The sequence below is a fragment of the Mya arenaria genome, chromosome 8, assembly GCF_026914265.1.
Source record: "Mya arenaria isolate MELC-2E11 chromosome 8, ASM2691426v1".
Lineage (NCBI taxonomy): Eukaryota > Metazoa > Mollusca > Bivalvia > Myida > Myidae > Mya > Mya arenaria.
This window is the reverse complement of record NC_069129.1, coordinates 65,254,123-65,270,632: the sequence shown is the minus strand read 5'-3', so window position 1 is coordinate 65,270,632 and position 16,510 is coordinate 65,254,123. Positions and strand designations below refer to the sequence as shown.

General features: G+C 41.8%; 1 protein-coding gene across 1 annotated transcript; it reads left to right on the top strand.

Annotated features, from left to right (window-relative positions):
* The first annotated feature begins 2,157 nt into the window (after nucleotides 1-2,157).
* LOC128242612 (uncharacterized) lies at nucleotides 2,158-9,277 on the top strand. The gene is made up of 6 exons (XM_052959833.1): nucleotides 2,158-2,543; nucleotides 4,543-4,610; nucleotides 6,636-6,801; nucleotides 7,265-7,444; nucleotides 7,650-7,987; nucleotides 8,578-9,277. The coding sequence occupies exons 1-6, from the start codon at nucleotides 2,444-2,446 to the stop codon at nucleotides 8,653-8,655; spliced, it is 930 nt and encodes a 309-aa protein (XP_052815793.1). The 5' UTR covers nucleotides 2,158-2,443; the 3' UTR covers nucleotides 8,656-9,277.
* Nucleotides 9,278-16,510: the final 7,233 nt, after the last annotated feature.

Genomic DNA, 16,510 nt, shown 5'->3' with positions numbered 1-16,510 from the left:
ATTGAAATAACTCCGATTTTGATTCATAGATTAAGATCAATCTGATATGCTTATTGAATACAGTAACAAAAACATTCAATGTATTCAAATGAAACTTGATCCTCATGTTTCCAGAAATGATATGCACATGTACAAGGCCCAGAACTCTAGCTTTAATAATAATTGTTGAGTTAGGTCTGTTGTTTGACCGAAAATATAAGAAAAACAGACGATAGTTGGCGTTCGCTGTTGGGCGCTCATGTTATGTCATTCCGTGAAGAATGACGGTATAATGCCGGGACAGTAGTGGTTATGTATCTTTCCAGCAGCCAATTGTTCTGAAGTCGAGTTGGCACATTTCAATGATAATGGTAAGTGATAAATACTGGATAAATTTTGACCAATCAATTAACATTTTGGCAAACTTGGACTCAAAAGAGAAGTTAAACCAGATTTATGCAATCGGCTTCTGTTGACATGCTTCTCATAACATGCAGGAGAAATAATTGAATTAACGTTGAACAAGACCACTAAAAGAGTTTATACAAACTAAATTGTTGGTATAGCCTTCGCTTTAGATGCTGACTGATTGTACAGTCGAAACTCGCTATGTCGAACTCGATTATCTCGCTGTTCTGGTTATGTAGAATGTTTTCTGTTAAGGTATAGATATTTTATATTTCGGTTATATCGAAAGTTCCCAATATCGATGTATTTCCCGAGCCCCCAACAACTTCGACATAGAGAGTTTTTACTGTGTTAAATTACAAACATAAAACGTGCCGCGCAACGACTTCGACATAGAGAGTTTTTACTGTGTTAAATTACAAACATAAAACGTGCCGCGCAACGACTTCGACATAGAGAGTTTTCTCTGTGTTTAATTACAAACATAAAACGTGCCGCGCAACGACTTCGATATAGAGAGTTTTCTCTGTGTTTAATTGCAAACATAAAACGTGCCGCGCAACGACTTCGAAATAGAGAGTTTTCTCTGTGTTTAATTGCAAACATAAAACGTGCCGCGCAGCGACTTCGATATAGAGAGTTTTCTCTGTGTTAAATTACAAACATAAAACGTGCCGCGCAACGACTTCGATATAGAGAGTTTTCTCTGTGTTAAATTACAAACATAAAACGTGCCGCGCAACGACTTCGATATAGAGTTTTTTCTGTGTTTAATTACAAACATAAAACGTGCCGCGCAACGACTTCGATATAGAGAGTTTTTTCTGTGTTTAATTGCAAACATAAAACGTGCCGCGCAACGACTTCGATATAGAGAGTTTTCTCTGTGTTTAATTGCAAACATAAAACGTGCCGCGCAACGACTTCGATATAGAGAGTTTTCTCTGTGTTTAATTGCAAACATAAAACGTGCCGCGCAACGACTTCGATATAGAGAGTTTTCTCTGTGTTTAATTACAAACATAAAACGTGCCGCGCAACGACTTCGATATAGAGAGTTTTCTCTGTGTTTAATTACAAACATAAAACGTGCCGCGCAACGACTTCGATATAGAGAGTTTTCTCTGTGTTTAATTGCAAACATAAAACGTGCCGCGCAACGACTTCGATATAGAGAGTTTTCTCTGTGTTTAATTACAAACATAAAACGTGCCGCGCAACGACTTCGATATAGAGAGTTTTCTCTGTGTTTAATTACAAACATAAAACGTGCCGCGCAACGACTTCGATATAGAGAGTTTTCTCTGTGTTTAATTACAAACATAAATGTGCCGCGCAACGACTTCGATATAGAGAGTTTTCTCTGTGTTTAATTACAAACATAAAACGTGCCGCGCAACGACTTCGATATAGAGAGTTTTGAATGTATTTAATTCAAAAAATTAAACGTGTCGCGAACTACTATGATGTAGCGAGTTTTTACTGTATTTAGTTTAAAAAAGAAACATGTCGCGCACAATGGAAAGTCTTCTTTAACAAAGAAAAGGGGGAGAGTTGTTGACCCGAAGTCATTTATGTAAATTACCTTAAACATAAACACCTACATTGGCCTTAAACACACCCTGGGTCATGTTTATAACTTCACTGGCAGATACATGCAAAAACATTATGTTTAAACCTAGTACACTTTCTAAAATCTTAACAAAATAGTTAAAAGATCTAATGAATACATTGATCTAGCCCAAGTGAAATTCAATCCTTTTGTGAAGTGTATGACTTTGTACACCGTAACGGAAAAGCTCAACAATGCGATTTGCGCAGTAGGAAAAATCCTTTACTAGTATTCGGAGTTTATGTTTACTACAAATATGTGATTTCGAAATGGGCTATGAATAAAAACGTAACGTGATGTGATCATTTGATGTTATAAAGAACGCCGAAATGGTTGAAAAATCACCATACCCGGTGAAACAATTGTTATCTGCATCTGGCAAATGTGTTTGAAATACTTGTTTATGAAGCTGATCATGTTTTGGATGATTGAAACAAAGTCAGAATGTTGTGTTTAACAGATCAAGTGTCTCGTTATTTCGGTTGTTTACTGTTTGTGTTGTGCTGTTTCTTCTACACGGAGGGAAATGAAAAAAGTCAGAAATGTAAGTACAGGCTCGTCTTCCATTATTGTGCCTTTTGTGTTTAACGCACCGTTTAGCAGTTATTTGGCATGGGCGAGTTGATCTTGATAAACAATTAGCCTGGTAGCAATTTTGTTTTCATTCTTTGCCAGAACCTGCAGGTGTCTGCTTCGGCTTGTTTGTAACATGAACTTTTTCAATTCTTTAGATTGAAAATTCGACCATGTATAGAAATGTTATATATTAATTATTTAAATGTCATCAAAACCGCGACAATTTACAGCATTTTCGTTGGAGTCACTTTTATATTAATATTCTTTCATTTCTTCATGTTGTATGCATACCATGAGGGTTTGCTGTAATGGTCACGATTAATGTTTTAACTAAAGTACGTCTCCTTCAACTCCTATTATGAGTGGCAGTACATTTTATTGTTATTTATCATGAAATGAATACAAGCTTTATTGATGAGATTTCAAAAAACTATCAATCTAAACTACTTGCACAATAAAACGTCGAGAGGGAGGGATACAATGTAATGAATGTATTAGCGAACCACTAATCTTGCAAGGTTTTAGAAATCTTTAAGCCCCTTATATCACATTGTAAACAAGCAAAGATAATTGCCCTTTGTTCATTCGACATTCAGCTGCCTAAATAACACATACCCATTGAAAGAAAAGAATAGTGCTTTGACATTCCTTAAAAATAAATACCCATTGAAAAACAAGAATAGTACATGTATAACGGCCCAGTTACTCCAACATTGTTCACTTAATACTACATTTGGGGTACGATATGGTGGATAAATGGTTCATTGCATGTAGAGATTGAAATGTCACCGACTGTAAATGCATGCTATTGTGCCAATTAATATGCCACAGTTTTGTTCACGAATAAAACACATCCAGAGAACGAGTTAAGGTTGTAATTGTAATCATACTAAATTACTTATGACTCAGGGACTTAACATCTAGACCCCATCTTGCATTTCATTGTACTTCCCTCTCAATTTATATTTTCTCTTTCTTTATGCAAAAAAAGGGTTTTATATGTCTACGTTTAAGGTACTTAATTTCTTTGTTGAAGAATATTAAGTGGAAATGTTGCTGCTTTTTTGTTTGACATTAGAACTACATGTTTTCTATATACACATATTATAAAGCACGATGGGAGTTTTGTCTAGTCTTGATATACTTAATATCTGAGTTTATATGCAAGTTTGCTTAAAACCATAAACGTGCTATTTGCATTGTACACTATAAAATATTCGGCTTTTCGAATAGCAGATACAATTTCTGACATTTGAGACCAAATCTCATCGCAAGATGTGATCTGAATTGATTAGATTAATAATAAGATATCCGTGTTAAGTGGCATTTCATTTGATCAAACTCCGGACTGAATAAATACGCTTAAACTAAACTCTGTGTCATTAAAATTGCTTTGTGAGGAATTACTTTAATGTTAGACAACTTACAATGCCGAATACAATGTAATTGTTGATTTCTGCCCTGTTTCGTTCAGAGCATTTACACGGGATTTGAACATTCATATCTCCATATTGGACGTGCTTAGTTTATCTGCTATACAATTTGTAAATACACAATGATATTTTGTTCTTCAAAATTTGCCTTATTAAACGCAATCAACTAATAATGACCGACCGATAATACCATTTTACAAAGAAACGCCAATTACCACATTAAATATTAAATTCTACCTATTCCTCCTCCTCCTCATCCTCTTCCTCCTCCTCCTCCTCCTCCTCCTCCTTCTCTTCTCTTCTCTTCTTTCTTCTTTCTTCTTCTTCTTCTTCTTCTTCTTCTTCTTCTTCTTCTTCTTCTTCTTCTTCTTCTTCTTCTTCTTCTTCTTCCTCTAATTCTAATTTTAATTCTTCTTCTATTTTTCGAACTCCTCCCCCTTGTTATCCTCCTCCTACTCCTGATTGACTGGTAATAGCTATGATATAGCAATACCCGTATTTATAAAATCTCACTAGTGGTTATCTCCCGTGCAGGGTCGATGCAGGACTGGTGCGGACAACAGCTCGAGGCACACGGAGGCGAACTCCACTTTGACTCACAAGTATTCTTTCGTACAATCTCTTACCTTAGATTAATAATGAACTTTCATTATTATAGCAATCAACCAAAGTAAACTTGAATTTGACAGACAATCAAGTTGACTTTTGTTGATCGTAATAATAATGAAATAATGATAATTTCAATTCCTCTGCCTTCGTATTTGTAAACAATGTGAAATTACATGCATTCCTGGTCAAATGACGTAATGCGCCAGTGGAGGGTCTTTCCGTAGGACGAGTAACCTCGTTCTGGGATTGACCTTTACTAAATATAACTAGGGTAAAAGCCAAACCAACATAGGAAATATTAAAATAAGAAATTGAGAATGTGGATTCACAACATTCACATTAATCATAACATTTACGCATTCAAAACATTCACTACATTTACAACATTCACGACAGACATTCGCAACATTCACGTGATTCAAAATACCCACTATATTTACGACATTCGCAGCATTCAAAACATTCACAAAATTCACGACATTTATAGCGTTCACAACACACACACAATATTCACAACATTAACGGCATTCGCAACATTCACGACATGCACGTGATTCAAAACATTCACGACATTCAAAACATTCTCTCACAACACTCACGGCATTCACGACATTCACGTAAATCACACCTTCACGACTTTGACAACATTCACAACATTCACAACATTCAAGACCTTCCCAACATTCACGACATTCACAATATTCAGAACAATCACCAAACTCCGCGCAGTGTTACTTCCCTTGCAGTACAGTAATCACTGCCTTCACAAATATCACGTGATGATAGAAACGGCACGTGATTGCAATTTACAAAATGGACGGAACACCTTTAAAAGAAATTCCAGCAACATGTTTCATTTGTTTAGAAAATAAACGATTTTATTCCATAAAAGGAAAAAATGCAAAACGTTCGACACATGTCTGAATAGCTAACAACAAATCCATGTTGATATTGTAATTTGTAAATCCTACTTTCAATTTGAAAAAAGACCGAACATTTCCGAATGTTTTTTTTAATTGTTATTTTTTTATAAAACATATTATGCCTATCAACTGGCGTAAAGTAATTATTTAAGAAAGGATATAAGAATAAATATATATGATTAAAAAAAATGCCATTAAAAGTTTTCATCCAATTTTGGATGAAAATCTTGTGGTGGCAGTGATTACTGAACTGCAAGGGAAGTAACACTGCGCGGAGTTTGAACAATCACGGCATACACAGCATTCACGACATTCACGACATTCCCAGCATTCACGAAATTCCCAATCTTCCCAACATTCGCGACCTTCCCAACACTCACGACATTCACAATATTCAGAACAATCACGACATATACAACATTCACGACATTCACGACATTCCCAATATTCACGATATTCTCGACATTCTCAACATTCAAAACATTCCCAACATTCACGACATTCCCAACATTCACAACATTCCCAACATTCACGACATTCCGTATATTCACAATATTCACGACATACACAACATTCACAACATTCACAGACAGCATTCACGACATTCACAACATTCACGACATTCCCAACATTCACGGCATTCTCAACATTCACGACATTCACAATATTCACAACATTCACGACATTCACAACTTTCCCAACATTCACGACATTCCCAATATTCACAACATTCACACACGACATTCACGACATTTCCAACATTCACACACGGCATTTACGACTTTCACGTAAGTCACAACATTAACAACATTCCCAACATTCACGACATTCCCAACATTCACGACATTCACAATATCCCAACATTCACAACATTCACGACATTCACAACATTCACGACATTCCCAATATTCACAACATTCACGACACGACATTCACGACATTCCCAACATTCACGACATAGTATTCACTACATTCCATTAGTCTTGGTTTTTGTCCGACGACCTTTAAATACATCATTACTAGTTAATACTAAAATGGAGACTCTTGTAGCTCATAATTTGATTGGGAAAACCACTTCATGTTTCTCCCCTGTAGGTTTCTGGCGGGCGGGCATGCGCGTTGGAGTTGGTGGGCCTAGGGCCAGTGGACACGATGTGGTCCATATACTTCTCCGCGTTCAACGTGACCGGATCCTGCGCAGCCAACGTCACGATCAAGGAGCCGGGAGCCACGCCTTTTGTGTCAGGGCATGATAAACGGGGTAAATAATCTATCCGCAGCACAAATTGTTAACATTTTGTCATGCGATTAATATGGGGTACACAATGCTGTTTAAATTTAAATACAATTAAAGGGGCTGTACTCCGTATGATGAAATAGCGAAATAAAACATTTTATTAAATAATTGTCCCGAGATTCGTGACAGAAAAAACTTTTTTTGGTGCCAATCTGGTGTACAGTCCCTTTAAAGTGGCACTGGTTCCATTCTCATTTGGGGGCATAGTTCACACTATACATAGTACGTAACAATAGTGAAGAAAAAATAGTCACATTTAGAAAATGCCATGACCCAAACACTGTAGATGCCGACGGTCAAAAGCGTACAATATCTTATGTAGGTGTAAAACAATGAAATGAGGAATTATTCGTTATTGATAGTTTTGCTCATAATTTCAAATAGTAAGTTTCACGGTTATAATCATCTCATAATTGTCTGTGTACAGGCTTGTACGCATCGTTCTGCCAGTCTGAGAAGGGTCTGACCTCGTATACGATGTTCACGACGGTGGGTAATCGCTTGCTGGTAGAATTTACCCCCAACACCGCACACAGCCTCTACCGCGCACTCCCACGCGCGTCCACCGTTAAGTTCACGCTGAGCATGGCCGCGTTCACTATCAGACGTAAGATCATTATATAGATACTGTTATGTAAATCCTTATTTGTAGTGTATATGTACTGATAAAAGCATTGAATATGGTATAATTATTACAAAAATGCAACAAACATAAAATGCCACGTTTCTACTGAATATGATGGATCTGATTTTTTCCTGACTACTTAGTCGAACTATTTTTACTGTAAGTGTCTCCTTTGCTTGATATGTAGCTCATGGTTGCACGGAGCTAGGTGACGCGGACGGTGGGAGTCTGTACTCGTGCAAGACGGGCAGGTGTGTGCACGAGAGCGTTGTGTGCCAGGACCTAAACCCATGCGGCGACTTCTCAGACTGTGACAAGGAGGGGCACGCGGCGTCCCAGGGCCCGACTGGCGGCGAAGTGGGGACGGAGGAGCAAGGGACGGGGTTTGTCACGGTGGCGCTGGTGGTGGTGGGTGTGGTGTTCGGGATGTTTGCGCTTATACAGATCATGCTCGTGGTGAAACAGCAGTACACAAAATGCGGCTGGCAGAGGGGCGAGCGAAAGAACGCTCTACATGGGGAAGTGGTGAGTCTTTGGGTTACTATTAGATCACAGAGACTTGAAAGTATGATGCAGATCAAAATAGCTGCAATTTGCTTACTTTAAATACTTGCCTGTGACTTCAGTTGGGTAAATTCAGTATTGACTCTGAAAATAAAAAAATACAAGATTTTATGGGCTGCTTATCACGTAATGGTACACAATACAACTATTAATCATGATTTGTAGACGATATTTCAACATGTTATAAAAGCTATAAATCCACTAGGGTAATATAATTATTAAAAGTTGTACTATGTCTCATGACACAACTATTAAAATTTAGCCAGGGGCAGCTGTTGTGATGTGCATCATACTTGTCCCTGTGTATCAGATTGAAACCCACCATTTTGGTTAAAAATAATGATAAGTATTTCTTAGAAAAGAAACAACATCTCATTGCTTAAAGTCATTAATGAAATCAATAGAAAACAACTTTTGTATGGCATTGTGCAAATAGTTCATAGCTACAATAACTCATGTTCAATCAATTCAGTTCATCGCTACAATAACTCATGTTCAATCAATTCAGTATTAAACTCGCCAGTAATACCATGTTTGTTTTTATTTTTAAGCTGTCGAACGGACGGACTGGCGGTCATGACGGGGGCGCTATCGAGGACGAGGTGGTCTTTATAGAGACGAGCAGATAACACCGGTCAGCGGCCAATCATCAACATCTCGCTCAGAAGACCACGTAGAGTTGACATCCAGTGGCAGTGAATTGGCTCTATGATAATCACATGAACAGTCCGTTTTTGAAGGAACTGGTTAGCCGTACGCATAAAATCCATGAAATCCATAATTGCCATTTCATATTTATCGTCGTTCTCTACGTGTAAAGGCATTACCAATTGTGTTATTCATTTTTGACATCATTTTGTACATCTAGAGAAGTTGGTTAAGCTTATTTAGGGGCCATGATATTAACAGTTTGATCCTCTGAGACAAGGGACATAACTGAGCTTTGTTACATTCGGGATACAGTCCCTTTATGCTCGAACTGAATAGGAATACATTTGTTGTTGTTGTTGCCGTTGTCTTTGTATATCAGTATGTATTGTTCACTCGTTGTTCATTCATAATGACTCTTTTTTGTCGTGTATTTCTATTATGTTTGGGTTATGATTTTGTAGATTTATAGTAATACTTTATTAATTAGATTGCTTTATTTTCGTTTGGTAATCTTTGTTTTACATTTTATAATTATCAATGTTTCAAAAGTTTTGTCTATTTTAAACTGTATCTATGTAAATACTATAAATAAATATCAAAACAAAATATTTGGCATTACGGTTTAAAGATATTGAATGTTCATGGTCAAGCTGAATACATCAACATATTGAAAATGCATCGCAACCAATTCAGTGTCATCTTAGGTGTAGAAAACTATGAACAATGTAATTATGATTACTTTGGTATTCATATTATAAAAAATAGTTTCCTTGGCGTTATCTGGTCATCTCACTCACGAAAACTTGAACCTCTGTGGTGGTCAAATAATTATTATTTTCTTCGTTTGTTATTACGGAATAAAAGGATAAGGAACTAATTCCTCAAAGAATGGGTCGGGTATCACACCTGCCTATCCACCACGCCTCAAAGCATGGGTCGGGTATCACACCTGCCTATCCACCACCCTTCAAAGTATGGGTCGGGTATCACACCTGCCTATCCACCACCCCTCAAAGTATGGGTCGGGTATCACACCTGCCTATCCACCACCCTTCAAAGTGTGGGTCGGGTATCACACCTGCATATCCACCACCCCTCAAAGTGTGGGTCGGGTATCACACCTGCCTATCCACCACCCCTCAATGTGTGGGTCGGGAATCATACCTGCCTACCAACCACCCCTCAAAGTGTGGGTCGGGTATCACACCTGCCTATCCAACACCCCTCAAACTGTGGATCGGGAATCATACCTGCCTATCAACCACCCCTCAAAGTGTGGGTCGGGTATCATACCTGCCTAGCAACCACCCCTCAAAGTGTGGGTCGGGTATCACACCTGCCTTTCCACCACCCCTCAAAGTGTGGGTCGGGTATCACACCTTCCTATCCACCACCCCTCAAAGGGTGAGTCGGGTATCATACCTGCCTAGCAACCACCCCTCAAAGTGTGGGTCGGGTATCACACCTGCCTATCCACCACCCCTCAAAGTGTGGGTCGGGTATCACACCTGCCTATCCACCACCCCTCAAAGTGTGGGTCGGGTATCACACCTGCCTATCCACCACCCCTCAAAGTGTGGGTCGGGTATCACACCTGCCTATCCATCACCCCTCAAAGTGTGGGTCGGGTATCACACCTGCCTATCCACCACCCCTCAAAGTGTGGCTCGGGTATCATACCTGCCTAGCAACCACCCCTCAAAGTGTGGGTCGGGTATCACACCTGCCTTTCCACCACCCCTCAAAGTGTGGGTCGGGTATCACACCTGCCTATCCACCACCCCTCAAAGGGTGAGTCGGGTATCATACCTGCCTAGCAACCACCCCTCAAAGTGTGGGTGGGTATCACACCTGCATATCCACCACCCCTCAAAGTGTGGGTCGGGTATCACACCTGCCTATCCACCACCCCTCAAAGTGTGGGTCGGGTATCACACCGGCCTAACCACCACCCCTCAAAGTGTGGGTCGGGTATCACACCTGCCTATCCACCACCCCTCAAAGTGTGGGTCGGGTATCACACCTGCCTATCCACCACCCCTCAAAGTGTGGGTCGGGTATCACACCTGCCTATCCACCACCCCTCAAAGTGTGGGTCGGGTATCACACCTGCCTATCCACCACCCCTCAAAGTGTGGGTCGGGTATCACACTTGCCTATCCACCACCCGTCAAAGTGTGGGTCGGGTATCACACCTGCCTATCCACCACCCCTCAAAGTGTGGGTCGGATATCACACCTGCCTATCCACCACCCGTCAAAGTGTGGGTCGGGAATCATACCTGACTAGCAACCACCCCTCAAAGTGTGGGTCGGGTATTATACCTGCCTAGCAACCCCCCCCCCCCCCCAAAGTGTGGGTCGGGTATCATACCTGCCTAGCAACCACCCCTCAAATTGTTGGTCGGGTATAACACCTGCCTACCAACCACCCCTCAAAGTGATCAAAGGGTGGATCGGGTATCAAATCTGCCTATCAACCACCCCTCAAAGTGTTGGTCGGGTATCATACCTGTCTAGCAACCACCTCTAAAAGTGTGGGTCGGGCACCATACCTGCCTACCAACCACCCCTCAAAGTGTGTGTCGGGTACCATACCTGCCTATCCACCCCTCAAAGTGTGGGTCGGGTATCATACCTGCCTACCAACCACCCATTAAAGTGTGTGTATGGTAACATACCTGCCTACCAACCAACCCTCAGTGTTGGAAGGGTAACATATGTGCCTACCAACCACCCCTCAAAGCGTGGGCATGGTAACATACCTGCCTATCTACCACCCCTCAAAGCGTGGGTCGGGTAACATACCTGCCTACAAACCACCCCTCAAAGCGTGGGTCCGGTAACGAACCTGCTTAGCAACCACCCCTCAAAGTGTGGGTAGGGAAACATACCTGCCTACCAACCACCCCTCAAAGTGTGAGTCGGGTATCATACTTGCCTATCTACCACCCCTCATAGTGTGGGTCGGGTAACATACCTGCCTATCAAAGTGTGAATCGGGTACCGTACCTGCCTACCAACCACCCCTCAAAAGGTGGGTTGGACATCATACCTGCTTACCAATTGCCCCTCAAAGTGTGGGTATGGTAAAATACCTGCCTACCTACCACCCCTCAAGGTGTGGGCATTGTAACATACCTGCCTATCTACCACCCCTCAAAGTGTGGGTCGGGTAACATACCTGCCTACCAACCACCCCTCAAAGTATGGGTAGGGTATCATACCTGCCTACCAACCACCCCTCAAAGTGTGGGTCGGGTAACATACCTGCCTACCAACCACCCCTCAAAGTATGGGTAGGGTATCATACCTGCCTACCAACCACCCCTCAAAGTGTGGGTCGGGTATCATACCTGCCTTACAACCACCCATCAACGTGTGGGTATGGCAGCATACCTGCCTATCCACCACCCATCAAAGTGTGGGTACGGTAACATACCTGACTATCCACCACCCCTCAAAGCGTGGGTACGGTAACATACCTGCCTATCCACCACCCCTCAAAGCGTGGATATGGTAACATACCTGCCTTTCTACCACCCCTCAAAGCGTGGGTCTGGTAACGAACCTGACTATCCACCACCCCTCAAAGCGTGGGTACGGTTACATACCTGCCTATCCACCACCCCTCAAAGTGTGGATATGGTAACATACCTGCCTTTCTACCACCCCTCAAAGCGTGGGTACGGTAACATACCTGCCTTTCCACCACCCCTCAAAGTGTGGATATGGTAACATACCTGCCTTTCCACCACCCCTCAAAGCGTGGGTACGGTAACATACCTGCCTATCCACCACCCCTCAAAGTGTGGATATGGTAACATACCTGCCTATCCACCACTCCTCAAAGCGTGGGTATGGTAACATACCTGACTATCCACCACCCCTCAAAGCGTGGGTATGGTAACATATCTGCCTAACCACCACCCCTCAAAGCTTGGGTATGGTAACAAACTTGCCTGCCAATCGCCCCACAGAGTGTGGATATAGTAACATACCTGCCTATCTTCCACCCATCAAAGCTTGGATATGGTAACAAACTTGCCTGCCAATCGCCCCACAGAGTGTGGATATGGTAACATACCTGCCTATCTTCCACCCATCAAAGCTTGGATATGGTAACATACCTGCCTATCTTCTACCCCTCAAAGTGTGGGTAGGGTAACATACCTGCCTATCTTACACCCCTCAAAGTGTGGGTATGGTAACATACCTGCCTATCCACCACCCCTCAAAGTGTGGGTAGGGTAACATACCTGCCTATCATACACCCCTCAAAGTGTGGGTAGGGTAACATACCTGCCTATCCACCACCCCTCAAAGTTTGGGTAGGGTAACATACCTGCCTATCTACCACCCCTCAAAGCGTGGGAAGGGTAGCATACCTGCCTATCCATCACCCCTCAAAGTGTAGGTATGGTAACATACCTGCCTATCCACCACCCCTCAAAGTGTAGGTATGGTAACATTCCTGCCTATCCACCACCCCTCAAAGTGTGGGTATGGTAACATACCTGCCTATTTTCCACCCCTTCAAAATGTGGGTATGGTAACTTAACTGCCTATCTTCCACCCCTCAAAGCGTGTGTAGGGTAACTTACCTGCCTATCTTCCACCCCTCAAAGCGTGGGTATGGTAACATACCTGCCTATCCACCACCCCTCAAAGCATGGGTAGGGTAACATACCTGCCTATCTTCCACCCCTCAAAGCATGGGTAGGGTAACATACCTGCCTATCTACCACCCCTCAAAGCGTGTGTAGGGTAACATACCTGCCTATCTACCACCCCTCAAAGCATGGGTAGGGTAACATACCTGCCTATCTTCCACCCCTCAAAGCGTGTGTAGGGTAACATACCTGCCTATCTACCACCCCTCAAAGCATGGGTAGGGTAACATACCTGAATATCTTCCACCCCTCAAAGTGTGGGTAGGGTATCATTCCTGCCTATCCACCACCCCTCCGAAATGTGGATAGTGTAACATACCTGCCTATCTACCACCCCTCGAAGTGTGGGTAGGGTAACATACCTGCCTATCTACCACCCCTCAATGTGTGGGTATGGTAACATACCTGCCTTTCTACCACCCCTCAAAGTGTGGGTAGGGTAACATACCTGCCTATCCACCACCCCTCAAAGTGTGGGTAGGGTAACATACCTGCCTATCTACCACCCCTCAAAGTGTGGGTAGGATAACATACCTGCCTATCTACCACCCCTCAAAGTGTGGGTAGGGTAACATACCTGCCTATCTACCACCCCTCAAAGTGTGGGTAGGGTAACATGCCTGCCTATCTACCACCCCTCAAAGTGTGGGTAGGGTAACATACCTGCCTATCTACCACCCCTCAAAGTGTGGGTAGGGTAACATACCTGCCTATCCACCACCCCTCAAAGTGTGGGTAGGGTAACATACCTGCCTATCTTCCACCCCTCAAAGTGTGGGTAGGATAACATACCTGCCTTTCTACCACCCCTCAAAGCGTGGGAAGGGTAACATACCTACCTAACCACCACCCCTCAAAGCATGGGTAGGGTAACTTACCTCCTATCTTCCACCCCTCAAAGCGTGTGTATGGTAACATACCTGCCTATCCACCACCCCTCAAAGTGTAGGTAAGGTAACATACCTGCCTTTCCACCACCCCTTAAAGCGTGGGTATGGTAACATACCTGCCTAACCACCACCCCTCAAAGTGTGGGTATGGTAACATAACTGCGTATCTTCCACCCCTCAAAGCGTGTGTAGGGTAACTTACCTGCCTATCTTCCACCCCTCTAAGCGTGGGTATGGTAACATACCTGCCTATCCACCACCCCTTAAAGTGATGGTCGGGTTACATACCTGCCTACCAACCACCCTCAAAGTGTGGGTCGGGTAACATACCTGCCTTCCAACCACCCCTCCATTTTGAGTAAAGTTCCGTCAAACAGACTATGTTGATGGTTTGGCCTAAAACTACTCCATGAGTGTTTGTCATCAGGTCACATAAAATAAAATACTGAACACGCATGCAAACCAACCGTTTAATTGTCTATTGATCTAAAGAGTCCTAGGTGAAATATCTCAACAACCACTGCAATTAATTAATTATTTATTGTCATGTCTTCAAGAAGCACTTTAAAGGGCGTTTGAATATACTCGACACTTATCAACTGCTGCCTACGGTAGTGATTTTCCTGAGAACTAGACGATAAGAGAGTTTACCTGGTGTTCGTTCTGAACTTAGTATCCGACCTTAACGTGGTATTCGAGCTTTAGTTTGTGTTTGACACTAACTTGGTGTTCGTCCTTACCTTGGTGCTTGAGCTCAACTTGGTGTCCGAGCTTTACTTGATGTCTGTTCATAAACGTTTGTATATTTCTTCCGTTTTCCACCCTGGTGTAAGAATTTGGAACTCTGCGAGTGTTTGTAGATGAAATCAATGGCAAGTCATATGTGCTTTGTTACAATGTTGGCTCTCCGTGGTAAATTAAGATTACGGAGGGTAAGGGTCAGTTAACTTGTATGACATCAACACCTGTGTCACCATTTTTTAAATAAATCACAAGTTAGTCTTTGATACAGTATTGTATGACGTAGATGCTTTAAAGAAACAACAATTTGCACTAAAGTTAATCAAAATTGATCGCATTGTAGTCATGTAGAATGCGTAATGTGGTCATACAGATAAGCCTAGCTCCCCGTTATAATCACAGAGGAGCAAGTGTGCGATCGACTAGACATGATTTATTATCATAGTTTTTTTGTTGACAATAGAAAATCAATGACTTAATGGGTTCCATGATGAGGTATGAACCTGAAACGAGAACGTGAGATAAAGATGCTTTTCCATTGTTAGACCCGGGCTCCATGCCGAGAAACCGCACCAAGATGCCAGCCCATTGTCTGGAACATTTGCGCAGAACAAACGAAGGATAGTGAAACTAGACATTGACAAAGTGATGAACAAATATGGCAACCGAATAGTTTAAACACTCCCAGGCCTAGCTAACATGAGCTGTCGTTTAAGAAGTGAGCGGGGAAGGACATTCGAAGGCATCGTTCAATGACTAAATGCGGATTGTGGATGTACCGAACAGAAAGATGGTGACATTGTGTCAGTCCGCACAATTGTCTTTAGGTCTTCCATTTCTGTGTGTCGTTAAAGAATAAAATTAAAAAGGGCATTCTTATGCGAAGTTGAGGACTCCGCGGAGTAGTGATATACCGAACAGGAAGATGATGACAATGTGCCGATCTCTTCCATTGTCTTTGGGTGTCCCCTTATTTTGGATACAACAGTAACTATGGTAACTATGAACAATCGAAGCAAACGCTTATAAGAAATATTGGAAATGTAAAGAATATAGTATGAAGATTGCTTTTTATTACATTTTTTTGATGGTTTATAGAAATTGATGAGTGAAATGAAAATGATATTTCACGGTTTCAAACAGTGAAAATAACAATTTGATATTTTTCATTGTTTTGATTTTTTTACCCATTCTCACGTCCAGATCAAACATCAGTGGGCACCAGGATGGGACACAATTGCACATTTCGCATACAATTTGGAGCGGTTTTCTGAAAAACTACAATAAAATGTCATTTTATATTCTTTCTAGCATGAAATAAAAAGAAAAATTGTTTGTCTCAGTGTAGGATTGCAAACTCTTTCACCTCGTGAACACCAAAAGTAAATACTAGACTTTTGGCTACGAAACTCGTGAACTAAATCTTTTGGTGCTCACTCAGTGAACTGTATTGCGATCTTACACTGGAACAATCAATTATCTACTATTTAATTGAATTTCTTAGTGCAAGCAGTTCATCCACCATGCTCC

What these genes read in the sequence shown, in the direction of transcription:
- LOC128242612 (XM_052959833.1), top strand. Translation starts at nt 2,444, where the DNA reads ATGTTGTGTTTAACAGATCAAGTGTCTCGTTATTTCGGTTGTTTACTG. An exon ending in AACTCCACTTTGACTCACAA is followed by an intron (nt 4,611 to 6,635) that starts GTATTCTTTCGT and finishes TCTCCCCTGTAG; the next exon opens with GTTTCTGGCGGGCGGGCATG. An exon ending in ACGCTCTACATGGGGAAGTG is followed by an intron (nt 7,988 to 8,577) that starts GTGAGTCTTTGG and finishes TTTATTTTTAAG; the next exon opens with CTGTCGAACGGACGGACTGG.